Source organism: Bufo gargarizans, chromosome 5 (genome assembly GCF_014858855.1).
Source record: "Bufo gargarizans isolate SCDJY-AF-19 chromosome 5, ASM1485885v1, whole genome shotgun sequence".
NCBI classification, from domain to species: Eukaryota; Metazoa; Chordata; class Amphibia; order Anura; family Bufonidae; genus Bufo; species Bufo gargarizans.
Window position 1 is genome coordinate 343,206,732 of NC_058084.1, and position 18,549 is coordinate 343,225,280.

At 41.0% G+C, this 18,549-nt stretch overlaps 1 protein-coding gene across 1 annotated transcript in view; it reads left to right on the forward strand.

Annotated features, from left to right (window-relative positions):
* Positions 1-18,549, forward strand: part of RFTN1 (raftlin, lipid raft linker 1) — a 340,728-nt gene that overhangs the window by 125,577 nt on the left and 196,602 nt on the right. The window contains exon 3 of the mRNA XM_044293566.1: positions 11,684-11,870. Coding sequence (XP_044149501.1) covers positions 11,684-11,870 — 187 coding nt within the window. The remainder of the gene's footprint in view (positions 1-11,683; positions 11,871-18,549) is intronic.

The following is an 18,549-nucleotide window of genomic DNA, read 5'->3' on the forward strand; positions in this document are numbered from 1 at the left end:
AATGAAACTACTGGTTCCTCCCCAGATGAAGGAATCAGCATCTCCCTGAGGCCTAGACAACAACACACACAAGCGAACAACAAAATGCAAAACAAAATGCACTTAGCTTAACCCCTTAAGGACCAGGCCATTTTTCACCTTTCTGCCCAGGCCATTTTTAGCAAATCTGACGTGTCACTTTATGTGGTAATAACTTTAAAATGCTTTTACTTATCCAGGCTACTCTGAGATTGTTTTCTCGTCACATATTGTACTTCATGGCAGTAAAATTTTGTCCAAAAATGTAATTTTTATTTTAAAAAAAATACCCAATTTACAAAAATTAAAAATTTCTCTATTAAATAGTAATACCTCCAAAAATAGTTATTACTTTACATTCTCCATTTGTCTACTTCATGTTTGGATCATTTTGTGAATGCCATTTTAATTTTTGGGGACGTTAGATTTTACAAACTTTGTTAACCCTTTAGGTGTTCCACAAGAATTAATGGAAATGGAGATGAGATTTCAGAATTTCACTTTTTGGGAAGATTTTTATTTTTATAATTTGTTTTCCGCTAACAAAGCAAGGGTTAACAGCCAAACAAAACTTAATATTTATTGCCCTCATTCTGTAGTTTACAGAAACACTGCATATGTGGTCGTAAACTGCTGTACGGGCACATGGCAGGGCTCTGAAGGAAAGGAACCCCATATGGTTTTTGGAGGGCAGATTTCACTGGGATAATGTTAAGTTGTCATGTCACATTTGAAGACCCCCTGATGCACCATTAAAGTAGAAACTCCAAAAACGTGACCCCATTTTGGAAACTACGGGATAAGTTGGCAGTTTTATTGGTACTATTTTAGGGTACATGTGATTTTTGGTTGCTCTATATTACACTTTTTATGAGGAAAGGTAGCAAAAAAGAGCTGTTTTGGTACAGTTTTTATTTTTTGTTATTTACAATGTTTATCTGACAGGTTAGATCATGTGCTATTTTTATAGAGCAGGTTGTTACGGACACGACAATACCAAATATGCCTTTTTCTGTTTTTTTTGTTTCAGTTTTACATAATAAAACTTTTTTTTTGTATAATTTTTTTTGTGTCTCCATATTCTGAAAGCTATATATATATATATATATATATATATATATATATATATATATATATTATTTATTTATTTATTTTTTGAAGCGACTGTATTATGTAGGGGCTCATTCTTTTCGGTATGAGATGACTGGTATAATTTTGGGGTGCGTATGACTTTTTGATCGCTTAGAATTAAATTTTTTGTGATGTAAGGTGCCCCCAATTTTTTTTTTATGGTGTTCACCTGAGGGGTCAGGTCATGTGAAAGTTTTATAGAGCAGGTCGTTAAGGACATGGCAATACCTAATATGTATACTTTTTTTTATTTATTTAAGTTTTACACTATGATATCATTTTTTAAACAAAAAAAAAATGTCTGAGAGCCATAGTTTTTTATTTTTGGGGCTATTGTCTTAGGTAGGGTATCATTTTTGCAGGATGAGAGGATGGTTTGATTGGCACTCTTTTGGGGTGCATAGGACTTTTCGATTGCTTGCTATTAAACTTTTTGTGATGTAAGGTGACAAGTAAAGAGCTTTTTTGACACTTTTTTTTTTTTTTTTCTTTTTACAGTGTTCACCTAAGGGGTTAGATCATGTGGTAGTTTTTTAGAGCAGGTTGTAACAGACGAGGAGATACCTAATATGTACAGTCAGGTCCATAAATATTGGATAACAGACAAGATGTGCTTTAACTGCAGAATGTCAGCTTTAATTTGAGGGTATTTACATCCAAATCAGGTGAACTGTGTAGGAATTTGTGCCTCCCACCTGTTAAGGGACCAAAAGTAATGGGACAATTGGCTTTTCAGCTGTTCCATGGCCAGGTGTGTGTTATTCCCTCATTATCCCAATTACAATGAGCCGATAAAAGGTCCACCAGAGTTCATTTCAAGTGTTCTATTTGAATTTGGAATCTGTTGCTGTCAACTCTCAAGATGAGAGCCAAAGAGCTGTCGCTATCAGTGAAGCAAGCCATCATTAGCCATTAAAAAACAAAACAAACCCATCAGAGAGATAGAAAAAACATTAGGCGTGGCCAAAACAACTGTTTGGAACATTCTTAAAAAGAAGGAACACATCGGTGAGCTCAGCAACACCAAAAGACTCGGAAGACCACGGAAAACAACTGTGGTGGATGACTGAACAATTCTTTCCCTGGTGAAGAAAACACCCTTCACAACAGTTGGCCAGATCAAGAATACTCTCCAGGAGGTACAGTCATGTGAAAAAATTAGGACACCCTTTGAAAGCATGTGGTTTTTTGTAACATTTTTAATAAAAGGTTATTTCATCTCCGTTTCAACAATACAGAGAGATTAAAGTAATCCAACTAAACAAAGAAAACTGAAGAAAAGTCTTTTCAAGATCTTCTGTAAATGTCATTCTACAAAAATGCCTATTCTAACTGAGGAAAAAGATAGGACACCCTCACATGTATTCCCTCTTAAATTGGCTCAGATCTCACACAGGTATATCACACCAGGTGCACATAATTAGTAGATCGTTACTCTGCATGTTGAATGAGGCTTGCCCTATTTAAACCTCAGACATTTAGTTTGGTGTGCTCCTGACTGTTGAAGTGAGAGTGAGCACCATGGTGAGAGCAAAAGAGCTGTCAGAGGACTTCAGAAAAAAGATTGTAGCAGCCTATGAGTCTGGGAAGGGATTTAAAAAGATCTCAAAAGATTTTGAAATCAGCCATTCCACTGTCCGGAAGATAGTCTACAAGTGGAGGGCTTTCAAAACAACTGCCAACATGCCCAGGACTGGTCGCCCCAGCAAGTTCACCCCAAGAGCAGACCGCAAGATGCTAAAAGAGGTCTCCAAAAACCCTAAGGTGTCATCTCGAGAACTACAGCAGGCTCTGGCTACTGTTGATGTACATGCCTCTACAATCAGAAAGAGACTGTACAAGTTTAACTTGCATGGGAGGTGTGCAAGGAGGAAACCTTTGCTTTCCAAGAGAAACATCGAGGCCAGACTGACATTTGCCAGAGATAAAGTTGACAAAGACCAGGACTTCTGGAATAATGTTCTTTGGACAGATGAGTCCAAAATTGAATTATTTGGACACAACAGCAGAGGACATGTTTGGCGTAAACCAAACACAGCATTCCAAGAAAAGAACCTCATACCAACTGTGAAGCATGGAGGTGGAAGTGTCATGGTTTGGGGCTGCTTTGCTGCAGCAGGACCTGGTCAGCTCACCATCATAGAATCCACGATGAATTCTACTGTGTATCAGAAGGTGCTTGAAGAACATGTGAGACCATCAGTTAGAAAATTAAAGCTGAAGCGGAACTGGACCATGCAACATGACAATGACCCAAAACATACTAGTAAATCAACCAAAGATTGGCTGAAAAATAAGAAATGGAGAGTCCTGGAATGGCCAAGTCAAAGTCCAGATTTGAATCCCATTGAGATGCTGTGGGGTGACTTGAAAAGGGCTGTACGTGCAAGAAACCCCTCAAACATCTCACAGCTGAAAAAGTTCTGCATTGAGGAGTGGGGTAAAATTTCCTCAGACCGATGTCGAAGACTGGTAGATGGCTACAAGAACCGTCTCACTGCAGTTATTTCAGCCAAAGGAGGTAACACTCGCTATTAGGGGCAAGGGTGTCCTATCTTTTTCCTCAGTTAGAATAGGCATTTTTGTAGAATGACATTTACAGAAGATCTTAAAAAGACTTTTCTTCAGTTTTCTTTGTTTAGTTGGATTACTTTAATCTCTCTGTATTGTTGAAACGGAGATGAAATAACCTTTTATTAAAAATGTTACAAAAAACCACATGCTTTCAAAGGGTGTCCTAATTTTTTCACATGACTGTAGGTGTATGTGTGTCAAAGTCAACAATCAAGAGAAGACTTCACCAGAGTTAATACAGAGGGTTCACCACAAGATGTAAACCATTGGTGAGCCTCAAAAACAGGAAGGCCAGATTAGAGTTTGCCAAACGACATCTAAAAAAGCTTTCACAGTTCTGGAACAAAATCCTATGTACAGATGAGACCAAGATCAACTTGTACCAGAGTTATGGGAAGAGAAGAGTATGGAGAAGGAAAGGAACTGCTCATGATCCTAAGCATACCACCTCATCAGTAAAGCATGGTGGTGGTAGTGTCATGGCATGAGCATGTATGGCTGCCAATGGAACTGGTTCTCTTGTATTTATTGATGATGTGACTGCTGACAAAGCCAGCAGGATGAATTCTGAAGTGTTTTGGGCAATATTATCTGTTTATTATATTCAGCCAAATGCTTCAGAACTCATTGGACGGCGCTTCACAGTGCAGATGAACAATAACCCAAAGCATACTGCAAAAGCAACCAAGGAGTTTTTTAAGGGAAAGACGTGGAATGTTATGCAATGGCCAAGTCAATCACCTGATCTGAATCCGATTGAGCATGTTTTTCACTTGCTGAAGGGAAAATGCCCCAAGAACAAGCAGGAATGAAGACAGTTGCAGTAGAGGCCTGGCAGAGCATCACCAGGGATGAAACCCAGTGTCTGGTGATGTCTATGCATTCCAGACTTCAGGCTGTAATTGACTGCAAAGGATTTGCAACCAAGTATTAAAAAGTGAAAGTTTGATTTATGATTATTATTAGGTCCCGTTACTTTTGGTCCCTTAACAAGTGGGAGGCACATATGCAAACTGTTGTAATTCCTAAACCATTCATCTGATTTGGATGTAAATACCCTCAAATTAAAGCTGACAGTCTGCAGTTAAATCACATCTTGTTTGTTACATTTCAAATGCATTGTGGTGGTGTATAGGAGCCAAAAATGTTAGAATTGTGTCGATGTCCCAATATTTATGTAACGGATTGTATACTTTTGTTTTATTTATTTGTTTTCACAATAACAGCATTTTTAAAACAAAAAAAATTCATGGTTTAGTGTCTTCATAGTTTAAGAGCCATAGTTTTTTATTTTTTGGATAATTGTCTTAGGTAAGGGCTCATTTTTTGTGGGATGAGGTGACGGTTAGATTTGTACTATTTTAGGGGTTATATGCCTTTTTGATCTCTTGGTGTTGCACTTTTAGTGATATAAAGTGACCAAAAAATTGTTTATTTAGCAGTTTTTATTTAATTTTTTTGACGGTGTTCACCTGAGGGTTTAGTTCATGTGATATTTTTATAGAGCCGGTCGATATTGACGTGGCGATACCCAATATGTCTACTTTCCCTTTTTCCCTCTGATCCCCTTTACAATGCATTACAATACTTTTTGTTTTGTAATGCATTGGCTGTAAGTGTATTACTACTCAATGTAATTCACTTACAGCCTGCTTGCCTGTGAGATTCCGGGGCCTGGATCTCCCAGAAGGCAGCCACGATGCCTAAGGAAAGCATTGGGCTGTCTTTTCTTGCATCGGTTCCCCGTCACAGCAGCCAGGAACCCGATGGCCACCGCGCACATGTCTGAATCCCGCACATGCCGCAGTCAGCGCTGACCGTAGCCATGCAGTGGTTAATGCGCCAGCATCAGTGGTTTCACCGATGCCGGTGCATACAGCAGGGGTCCGGCTATCAGTGACTGCTGAACCCCTGCTGCTGATCAGGCGGGTGTAGCTCCTGCACCCGCCCAATCACCATGACGTACATTTACGCCACTGGGCTTTAAGTCACGTCCAGATATGACCTACCTGTACGTCATCAGGCGTCAAGGGGTTAAAGAAGCATGGAGGAGCTGGAGATCCAAAGGAACAACACACCAGCTCAACCAACTCCAGCAGGAAATTTCAACCGCATGGTAAGCAGTCTGAGTCAGAACTAAATAGAGCTTCGGTAATGACCACAAGCTGCACCTGACAATAGTTGTGGTCATTACCAAACAACAACACTGCTAGATGAAAACAGAGAGACTGTCAGATACCCTCACGTGCTGCCAGTCTCTCAGATCTTCTCACCTCTGTCATGGGAGGGACTGTGAACGAATAGAGGGCGGCTTCACATGCGCAGTGCGCCCTCCGTTTATTTCCCCGCTTTGTTCTAATTGTAGGTTTCGGGACCCTAGCGATATGCCCCCATTGTCTGAGATGGCAAAACCCTTTTAATGAAAGCTTTTATTGTAAGGTAATTACAGATCTTTTGGCAATCATTGACAGACTAATTATCCTGCTGAAAGGCTACTACTATTAGGGAATAACACAGCCATAAAGGGTTGTACTTGGACTGCAACAATGGTTAGGTAGATGGTACATGTCAAAGTATCATCCACATGAACTCCAGGACCCAAAATTTCTCATTAGAACATTGCCCAGAGCATTACATTGTGTCCACTGCCTTACCTTATTTCCTTAGTGCATCCTGGTGCCATCTATTCCCTAGGGAAGTGATCTAAGCAGTAGGTACTAACCACTGCATGCCAGTGGTTCTCTGACCCATCCCAATAGGGCTCTTTGCAAAGTCACTGAGATCCTTAAACTTTTTTCCGTTGTTCCTGTTTTCAACACGTCCAATTCAAGAACTGGCTGTTCACTTGCTGCTTAAAGAGATTGTCCCAGACAAAGTATCTGATCGTGGGGTGTCACAACACTGGGACCACTGCTGTTCACAAGATCGGGTGTTGTCTCCCATGTTTGAATGGAGTGGCAGTCACGCTAGTGCTCTGTTTTATGGATAGAGAATAATTTGTCTTAATGGGACAAATCCTTAAATGTATTCCATATTTCTTGAAAGGCACCATTGTCACAAGATAATCAGTTTTATTCACCTGTTACCTGCCAGTAATCTTATGACTGATATATACAGTGAATAAAAAAGGTTTCCCCCACCCCTGTTAAAATGTCAGGTTTCTGTGATGTAAAAAAATGAGACAAAGATAAATCATTTCAGAACTTTTTCCACTTTTAATGTGACCTATAAACTGTACAACTCATTTGAAAAACAAACTAAAATATTTTACACTAGGTAGAGGGAAGAAAAAATATTAAAATAAAATATGGTTGCATAAGTGTGCACACCCTTAAATTAATACTTTGTTGAAGCACCTTTTGATTTTATTACAGCACTCAGTCTTTTGGGGTATGAGTCTATCAGCATGGCACATTTTGACGAAGTTCCTCTTCATGTTCAGCTTTCTAGTAGAAGCATGAAGGGTTTGTGCCAGTATTGACTGGTATTTGGAATGGTTCATAATTCCTTCTAGCTTAACTAAGGCCCCAGTTCCAGCTGAAGAAAAACAGCCCCAAAGCATGATGCTGCCACCACCATGCTTCACTATTGGTATGGTGTTCTTTTGGTGATGTGCAGTGTTGTTTTTGCGCCAAACATATCTTTTGGAATTATGGCCAAAAAATTCAACCTTGGTTTCATCAGACCATAACACCTTTTCCCACATGCATTTGGGAGACTTCAGATGTGTTTTTGAAAGATGTAGGCTGTCTTGAATGTTTTTCTTCATAAGAAAAGGCTTTAGTCTTGCCACTCTACCCCATAGCCCAGACATATGAAGAAAACGGGAGATTGTTGTCACATGTACCACATAGCCAGTACTTTCCAGAAATTCCTGCAGCTCCTTTAATGTTGCTGTAGGCCTCTTGGTAGCCTCCTAGACCAGTTTTCCTCTCGTCTTTTCATCAATTTTGGAGGGACGTCCAGTTCTTGGTTATGTCACTGTTGTGCCATATTTTCTCCATTTTATGATGACTGTCTTCACTGTGTTCCATAGTATATCTAATGCCTTGGAAAATCTTTTGTAACCTGCTCCTGACTGATGCCTTTTAACAATGAGATCCCTCTGATGCTTTGGAAGTTCTCTGTAGACCATGGCTTTTGCTGTGGGATGTGACTAAGAACATTTCTGAAAAGACCAACTAGAGCAGCTAAACTTTATTTGGGGTTAATCAGAGGATCTTTAAATGATGGCAAGTGTATGCTGACTCCTATTTAACACTATTTTGAATGTGATTGCTTAATTCTGTACACAGCTACAGTGCTCCAGACTAAAAAAAATAACCAGAAGCCATTGGCTCCTAAACTAAAAAATTTAGGAGCCAAATAAAAAATTTTAGTCGCGAAATTTAAAATGCATATAATAAAAAGAATTTGACTTGACAGAGAAGATGAGACGCGGGTCACAGTAGTGAGCCAGCACTACATCTAGGAGAATACAGCACCACATACCTCTCACATCCAGTGGCATCTTTTGGGGGACAAGGTGACTATAAAATGGCGAATTGCGCGGTTTTGATTTTTATTCTGTTACGGCCTTCACCAGAGCGGAAATATTTTTAAATATTTTAATAGCTCACACTTTTTCGGATGTGTCGATATGTAATATGTTTATTTTTTTATTGTTTGTAAATTTTAGATGTAAAATTGAGAAGGGGGCAATTTAAACTTTTAGTATTTTGGTGTTTAACTTTCTTTTTACTTTTTAATCCATTTCCCCTCTTAGGTGCTATATCCTGGATCTTTTCATCCCTTGTCCTATTCACCCTGATAGAACTGTATTAGGGTGACTAGGACTTCACACTCTCCCTGCTGCTCTGTGCATAGTACACACAGCAGCAGAGAGATTACCATGGCAGCCCAGGCTTCAGTAGCATCCTGGCTGCCATGGTAACCGATAGGAGCGCCAGCAGTGTAATCTACCACTGCCACCAATGGAGGGGAGGGGACCCTTTGGCCACCATATAACAATGAGGGGGGGGGGGGGGTGGCCACTGCGCCTCCAGTGATACTAAAAATGGGGGGGGGGGGGGGGGGCGGGAGGGCTTTGGGAGGGCGCATTGCACCACCAATGATACTAATACTAAGGGGGCGCCAACAATGAATGTAATTAAAGAGGACCTTTCATGGGTCCAAAGAATATGAACTAAGTTGCAGGCTACAAAGAGCGGCGCCCTGGGATCTAAGTGCACATACTATTATTCCTGTGCGCCGCTCCGTTCGCCCCCTGTGGCCCCTGGTATTTTCAACATTAAGAGCAAGGAGGAGGAGACGCCAGTGTCTCAACTTCTCCCTGACAGCAGCGCTGTCCAATCACAGCTTAAAGCCAGGGAGTTTTTTTTTTCTCCCTGGCTCTGAGCTCTTGAGCTCTATGCTGCGATTGGACAGCGCTGCTGTCAGGGAGAAGTTGAGACACTGGCGTCTCCGCCTCCTTGCTCTGAATGCGAACGGAGCGGCGCCCAGGAATAATAGTAAGTGCACTTAGATCCCTGGGCGCCGCTCTATGTAGCCTGCTACTTAGTTCATATTCTTTGGACCCATGAGAAGTCCTCTTTAACTCATTTATACAAGTGTCGGCAGGGGTATCACAGACCCGGCATACCTTTCAATAACAGGGCATGCGATCCGCGGCAATTAACCCCCTCCAGATGTGGTTAATTGGGCGTATCGCATGCCCTGTTGTTGAGGCCGGGTCTGTGATACCGCTGCCTATACTTGTATTAATATGTTTTACATTCGTTGTTGGCGCAGTGGCCACAGCTCCTTCCCTCCGCCTCCCTGCTATCTCCCCATTGGTGGCAGTGGCAGCAGTGACTCCCTCCTACTCCACTGTGCTAATGAAGAGAACATGGCGCGTGCCATGTTCTTTAACTGATACTAGGCTGCACAGCAGCGCGGCGGTCCAATCACAAATGGCGACAATACTAAGAAGTCTTGTCGCCATTTGCAAATTTTAAGGCGCATTGGCGACTGTCTTGGTCTCCATCTGGAGCCATGAGCTACATCCCCAGTTATAAGAGGGTGTGCACACTTATGCAACCACATTATTTTAGTTTTTTTTCTTTCTTCCCTCCACCTAAAAGATTTCAGTTTGTTTTTCAATTGAGTGGTACAGTTTAGGTCAAAAAGGTTCTCATTTTATTACATCACAGAAACCTGAGATTTTAACAGGGGTGTGTAGACTTTTTATATCCACTGTATATATATTTATAAGACTTATCAATTTAACCTTTTTAAAATCCAAGCTCCTGGGATTTGTCTGAGCAATAACACATTTATACCTTTGTTTGTGGCTCCTAGTAAATTTATAGTGAACAGATATGTAAATTAGGTTGAGCAGATCAAATAGTTAAAGAATTTAAGATCTGAAAAAAATCTATCTGTCAGGGAGCTGATCTGAACTCCTGACAGCTCATAAACACTTTTAAGCCATATTCTTAGAAGATTGATAAGAATATTACAATGAAAATGTAATATTCTATCACAGTTTTTTTCAATCATACTTTTTCCGCTTCTTTATTATATTGTATTGCTACACAGACACAAAAAAATTATATATATATATATATATATATATATATATATATATATATATATATATATAAAATGTGTGTATACCTGGTTGCCACAGTGACTACAGAACTAGTCCTGGTGACCAGATCCTGCTCTACATGCATTTGGCTTCTGTATCAGGCACCAACTGTACTGTAGATTTAATATTGCATGATAACTATATAGTCTGCTAATCCAGTGGGAAAACTCCAACTCATATTTAGCAATCTTCTAATGTTCTAGGTGAGCTTTCATATCAAACCCAGAAGCCATGTGAGAGGAGAAATTGTTGAAGGAAAAAATAAAATAAAGGTCATTAGATGCATATTTCAAATAAGGCAAGGAACAATTTCTCACAAAACAAAAGCGTTGCATAAGTGGAGTTGATCCTCTGGTCATGCTTGGATACAGCACAGCAGAATACATTGGAGAATATGTTTCTTTATAAGAATGTTTATGGATGGATTGTACAATCCTCAGTGGGATCGTCCAGTTCTATTAATGGAAGTTAGAAGCAGAGTGTGTTTCCATTTAGCGAGTCAATGGAGATCACATTGTCCTACTTTTTAAATTGGGGAGTAAAAATATCTTGTCTCTTTTCCATGGCTTTACACCATGTATTGTTTATTCATTAGCGGACTAGTAACATGTAGTAATATGAAGAAGTAACACTTACACATCAAATTATTGCTGGGATTACATTCTAAACATAGTGCTGGGTGTCTGTAGCCACAATGTTGGGGCCCCCCCTGACTGACCATGACATGTGGCAACCCACATTTGGTTTTTGCACTGTAGTGCATTTTCTCCCTCACTATAAAGTCGTGATGATATATTGATTGTTTTAGTTGAAATCGGCCCCTGTGTTTGTGTCTACATTTAAATTGTGCTCCTCTTAGGCAGGGATGGATGTGAATGGTGTCAATCTCTGTACATCGCTGTGGAGTATGTTATCATTATATAAACAATGGGTAATAAACATTGGTTGACTATGGCCTCCATTATAGTATTGTCGGCTAAACCTGACATTTTTGGTTTGTCAATGGACAATTTAACATGTATGGGGATCTCCTGACTCCCCCCACCCTACAAACACACACATGATGATGGAGGATGGAGGAGAAAAGGATAGAGCAAGTTGAATTTCAACACTCAATCCTTTGGTTCACCCAGGAGATGTCTGACAGCGTCTTTCTCTTCTTGTACCTGTGTATGGGGGAGTCGAGAGAGAGAGAGAGAGCTGTCCACCAAACCAGTGTTCAGTAGACAGATACTGAGTAGGAGCCACCACTATTTAGTTACTCACTGTATGAAGGTCTATGCAGTACATGATTTTATATTTACGATGCCTATGTCTTTTAAATCGTAGCCCAGTTACCAGGATCATCTGCTGTCCGAATTGCCTCTCTGCGTGATTTACCTGAAAAGTTACAAGAACTGTACCAGCAAGGCTTCACTGTAGTTGCCATACATCCATTTGTTCTGTACACTGAAGGAAATGAGAGAATTCCTCAGGAGGAGATGTTCCGGGTAGTCCTCATAAAGAAAACAGAAAGGTAATTAACTGTTATGCTGTCATAGCTTTGTGTCTTCAATAACATGTATGTTCAGAATGGCTGAACTTTTAATTTAAAGGGGTATTCCCATCTCGTACAAAAAAACTAAATGCAAGTGCCAACTACTTCTGCTCAGATGAAATCTGTGTTGGGGATTCAGTAAAAATGAGCTCCGTTTCTCCTTGGCTCTCTCTGCAGCATCCTGTTGATGGGGCCACTTGACCTGTCACCCATGCCGTAAGTCACTGCTGCAGTCGGTGATTGGTTGTGATAGTCACGTGGCACCCGTCAACAGGATGTTGATGCCAGAGCATCGTGGAGCTGCGGAGACGGCCGGGAAACAATGGAGCCTTGAACCCTGCAGCGGCCATCAGGTACGTTAAGTATGAACCCCACCTTGGGTCAGCCACTCTTTAAAGGGGTTGTCCGCCTTCTGCATATGTTTTAGAAATGCCTTTGACTGACTGACATGCACTACATTGTTTCAGGGCTTACTGTAGTCCACATGGAGAAGCCAACCCTTTGCACCCCGTTTGCAAAGATGGCGGCTGTGTTTCCTGCTGAGAGGGGCTGAAAGCATTCAGTGCAGGTGCAGATACGTACACGGAAGTTAATGATGTCCTTTCAGCTTAGTAGAGGACGTAGCCTCCATTTTGGAAAGCTAAAGATGCTAAGTCTTGTTTACATCAATTACCAATAGGCCTCAGGTGGAGGCTAAGGTAAACCCTGAAGTGATGTAGCGATTTCGTATGCCATTGCATGTCCGAAACGTATGCAGAGAGCAGACAACCCCTTTAATACGAACCGTTTTTCCCAATTGTTGAGATCTCAAGGTGGAGCAGTAGTAACAGTGGGTGTCCTGGTGAGTGGTCAAAATGGAGTATTTGTAATAAAAAGAATGCCGATACTGTCAGCAGAAAACTGTCATATCCAGGATTATTGGAAGACATAGATGAGGAGATTAGAATACATTTACTGGCTCCTTAGTCAGTAGTGAAGTAGCAAGTGACATAAGCCTGCTATGTACTTAGTATTCACCGCTAATAATTGGTTAGCAATGTGAATATTATGTTAATGAGCATTAGCTAGAGTTGCTCTAAGATATGAAATTCTGCCAATGACAAGTTAATTGTATTAAAATTAACCTTTCGCTATTGTAATGTGGTATATTAGTATTCTACTTGTGTGTCAATCAGTATTCTTTATGGAAAGCTCACAGGCACTGTTGCTTGCCTGAAGGCAGAAGCAGGCACCCAGATTTCACAGTACACACTGATTAGCTATTACTAGGTAGGCCGCTTTCACAATGCCGGTGCAGTCTCATTTTACCCAATCGCACTCATTGTAAAACCTTGTAGTGAAGTATCTGTAAAGAATAAATCAAGTCAACTGGACGTACTGTAGATTTTCTTGAAAACGTTTCACTTGTTCGCTCGTTGGAAGAACGAGTGAAACGTTTTCAAGAAATCGACAGTAGGTCCAGTTGCCTTGATTTATTCTTTACAGATATGCCATGACCTGGATAAATGAGAACCTTCACAGACTTGTAGTGAACTGTCTAAAGGGAATGTGTCATCAGAAAATCACCTATTATTAAAATCATGTTTTTATGTTTAACAGATTTTTTAAGAATTGTTGATGTTATTTTTAATTTTTCACGTCAATAACTACATTTAAACAAAACCATAAAATCCTGCAGTTTTCGCATTCATGTTTAGGGAACAGAATACAAAAATCTGTAATCAGAAAACAAAATTAGATTAGAAAAAAAGGCATACGGCAGAATACATTGGAGAATATGTTTCTTTATAAGAATGTTTATGGATGGATTGTACAATCCTCAGTGGGATCGTCCAGCTCTATTAATGGAAGTTAGAAGCAGAGTGTGTTTCCATTTAGCGAGTCAATGGAGATCACATTGTCCTACTTTTTAAATTGGGGAGTAAAAGAGTAAAAATATCTTGTGTTTTTTCCATGGCTTTACACCATGTAGGGTTTATTCATTAGCGGACTAGTAACATGTAGTAATATGAAGAAGTAACACTTACACATCAAATTATTGCTGGGATTACATTCTAAACATGGTGCTGGGTGTCTGTAGCCACAATGTTGGGGGCCCCCCTGACTGACCATGACATGTGGCAACCCACATTTGGTTTTTGCACTGTAGTGCATTTTCTCCCTCGCTATAAAGTCGTGATGATATATTGATTGCTTTAGTTGAAATTGGCCCCTGTGTGTGTCAGAATTTAAATTGTGCTCCTCTTTGAAGACAGGGATGGATGTGAATGGTGGCAATCTCTGTACATCGCTGTGGAGTATGTTATCATTATATAAACATTGGTTGACTATGGCCTCCATTATAGTATTGTCGGCTAAACCTGCCATTTTTGGCTTGACAATGGACAATCTAACATGTATGGGGATCTCCTGCCCCCCCCCCCTACAAACACACACATGATGATGGTGGAGAAAAGGACAGAGCAAGTTGAATTTCATCGCCCAATCCTTTTGTTCACCCAGGAGATGTCTGACAGCGTCTTTCTCTTCTTGTACCTGTGTATGGGGGAGTCGAGAGAGAGCTGTCCACCAAACCAGTGTTCAGTAGACAGATACGGAAAACTATATTGTGTCAACTTCAAACAGATCCGTCCCCATTGACTTACATTGTAAGTCTGGACGGATCCGTTTGGCTCCGCACGGCCAGGTGAGCGGAGGCTGAACGCTGCCAGACTGATGCATTCTGAGCGGACTTGCATCCACTCAGAATGCATTAGGGCAGTACGGATGTGTTCGGGGCAGCTAGCCTTCAAACGGAACTCACAAGCAGAGCCCCGAACGCTAGTGTGAAAGTAGCCTTATTTTGCTCCACAAAAACTGGATCGACAAAATAGTTATCTTTCATGTGTTTTCCATATTTTTTGTTTCACTTTCATCAATAAAAAGTTCTCGTCAGCAAATACGGACAAGAACAGGACCATCTGTAACACTGGAAACCTGGATCCACCAAAAATATGTGTAGAGTCAAAGTGCTATCTGCCAAAATCCAGATAGCACACTGAAGAAATATACAGTCATGTGCATGAGCCCTTATGCTAGTATATATTACCGCCATATTAACAACATGTTGTCATATGTCAACTTTATTTTTAAAAGGGGTTTTCCTGGATTTTTTTTTTTACTTGTGATCTACCCTGGATGGAACATTAGTATCTGATCAGCGGGGGTCTGGCACCTGGTAGCTGTTTGAGAATGCAACAGTGCTTGCAATAGTGCCGCGGCCTTCTCTCAGCAAGCACAGCACTCTATATTGTATAGCAGCTGTGCTTGCTATCGCAACTCGGACCCATTCAGCTCAATGAGTCCGAGCTGCTCCTAGACCATGTGGCCAATGAATGTGACGTCACATGGCCTAGGCAAAGCTGAGGGAAGCTGTGGTGCTAATGCAAGCATCGGTGCCTTCTCAAACAGCTGATTGGGTGTCGGACCCCCCATGCTCAGATACTAATAACCTATCCTGAGTATAGGTCATCAGTTAAAAAATCTTGGAAAACTGCTCTAATGAAGTGCATAAAAACAAAAGAAGTGATAAATAACTGATCCCCCACATCTCCTATGTAGACGTTTCCTTAGTTTCTACTTCCTGGTCCCTCTCAGCAAACAGGAAATAACAACTCATCCAATTGCTGGCTGCAGCGGTGACTAAGTGGTCATTTCCTTTGTGTCAGGAGAGACTAGAAAGTACAGACTTTTTAGGTTCCAGAAATAGTTGGAACGGGAGTGGCAGAGTAAGGCATCACTTTTTTTTTGCCACAAGAGAAGGCAGTCTTCATATATTTCTCCAAGGTCTGTTTCTTCCATACCAAGGTTATAGATGACACCTGCACTCCCAACGGTGGTGGTGCTTTGTGAGCTTGCACAACCGGTAAATAGAAGGAAATACCACAGTACTCTCACTCAGTATTCTATCTCAAAAGCTTTATTAAACCAAACTCCAGTTCATTCCAGTCAAATTAAATCAAGAGTTTAGATGAATTAGTCATGGATAAAATGAACGTTTCGGTTATCATGACCTTCATCAGGAAATAGGAGTCTATAGAGCATTTTGTCTATGCGTGATCTATTGATCTAATCTCTTGATTTAATTGACTGGTTCAAACTGGAGTTTGATTTAACCCCTTAGTGACCAGCCTGTTTTGGGCCTTTCTGACCAAACGTTTTTCTTCCTTTTTTCATCGTCACGTTCCAAGAGCTATACATTTTTATTTTTCCATCCATATAGCTTTATGAGGGTTTGTTTTTTTGCGGGACAAGTTGTAGTTTTCAATGGCACCATTTTGGGGTACACATAATTTTCTGATCAACTTTTATTAACTCTTTCTGGGAGGGAGAAGATAAAAACAGCAATACTGCCACTGCGTTTTTACATGATAAATTTTACGGTGTTAATTTTTTGGTATAAATAACATAATATCTTTATTCTCTGGGTCAGTATCATTACAGTGATACAAAATACATTTTTTTTTTACGTTTTAATACTTTTTTGCAAAAAAACCCTTTCATTTTAAAGAAAAAAAATGTTTTTCCATTGCCATTTCCCAAGACCCCTAACTTTTTATTTTTCTTTATATGGAGTTGTGTGGAGGCTTGATTTTTGGGGGACGACTTGTATTTTTCATTGGTATCATTTTGGAGTAAATGGCGTTTTTTGATCACTTGCTATTACGTTTTTTCGGTGGCAACTAAAAATAAAGTAGCAATTCTGTCTCTTTTTTTTTTTTCAATTTACGGCGTTCACCGTAGGGGATAATTTACATGATATTTATGTAGTCCGGGTCATTATAGATGCGGCAATACCAAACATGGGGAAGATTTTTTTTGGGCAATTTTTTCATTGAAAAGCGTATTTTCAATGGAAAAAAAAGCGTTGTTTTTTTATTGTTTTTTTATTGAATAAATGATTATATATTTATTTTTTTACCACTTAATAGTCCCACAAGGGGGTTATAAGAGCTTTTTGATTGCTTTTAAAATGCAATGCACTATCCCTATAGTGCATTGCATTTTAATGTCAGTGCTATTCTGACATTGACCAGCAGGCTGCGCCAGAGAGGTGCAGCCTGCTGGAAATTACTCAAGTCTGGTCTGGGGCCTATATCAGACCCCAGGCAGCCTTAACACACATCAGCACCCTGCGATCACATTTGCGGAGTGCCGATGGAAGAAAGAGGCAGTCCGCTCCCTCTGTCAGCACTTTACATGCGTTGGGCAGCATGTAAGGTGTCAAACAGCCTGGATCGGCTCTCCTGCCGGTCCGGCCTTTTAGAGCAGGGCCGAGGCTCTCATGTGAGAGCTGGGTCCCTGTTCCCCGCTGCACGGGGGACCCGTGCACCGCTTAGACTAGGCCTAAGGCCCCTTAGTGACCGCCGTAAAAACATGTATAGGTGGTCACTAAGGGGTTAATGAAGGGATAGAATAAAGTGTTAGGTCTGTTTCTCCTTCATTTCATTTTCTTTTCTCATTATTTTCAGATGACCTTTTAGAGAGAATTTATTAAAAGGGTTGTCCGCTTTTTACTGTTGATGACATATCCTCTGGATGGGTCATCAATATCAGATTGGCGGGGGTCTGACACCCAGCACCTCCGCCGATCAGCTGTTTGAAGAGCACGAGAACTGCTTTCTCTGCTCTGTTTACCTGCTGGCCGCAGCAACTGCAGCTGTGAGCAGGTGTAATTACAAGTGTGGCCTCCCCATTCAGTTTTAAGGGACGGCTCTGTCTGTGCAAGTGACTACTACAGAGCCATCCCATAGAAGTGAATGGGGAGGCCACACTTGTAATTACATCTGCTCCCTGCTGCAGTTTCTGCAGCCAGCAGGTAAACAGAGCAGAGAAGGCAATACTCGTATGAGCGCTGCCTCTTCTTCAAACAGCTGATCAGTGGGGGTGCCGGGAGTCGGGCCGCTGCTGATCTGATATTGATGATAGGTTGTCAATAGTAAAAAGCGGACAATTCCCTTTACAGGTAGTGTTTCATACATCAGTTTTACCAAGAAGTGCAACATTTAGCACATCCTCTGGTAGGTTTGGTGCCAGAAAAACATATTTAAACCAGCTATGAGCTAGCATACAGTTGTGCTCTAATTTATTTGTTAAGACACCCCCATCCCAAGTCGCACAATAAGAGCCACCAATGGTCTTGAGGGTAGTGGTGGGGGGTATCGATGCTTGTGGTTTATTAACATTGGCATTTTCATTTCATTGCCTACAGTTTTCAGGGGTTTATCTTTTACTATTTTATTCAGTTCTGTATGGCCCATAAAAGTAATGAAGAGAGGGGCAGATGGCAATAGACCATTTCCTGTTGGGCCCTTACCCACGGGGCTTCCTGAGCCTTCCTCATAGCTACTAGCTGGGTACATCATGTAATCATATACCTGGCTGGCGGCTGTAGGTGCCTAAATTTAATTTTATTGCCCTCTTCAGGACTGTCATACAAGTGAATACTGCAGCAGGGCACAGGCTCTCTGCCCCGTTGTTCACCCTCATAAGCCAAAGGCCTCTATATGAGGCAGTGTACAAATGGCACAGGGACGCAGGCTGGAGGAGGCCTGTGGACTACATTGCAGACAAAAGCTTGGAACAGGACTTGACTGGGGGCATTTTTGGGGCCATTACC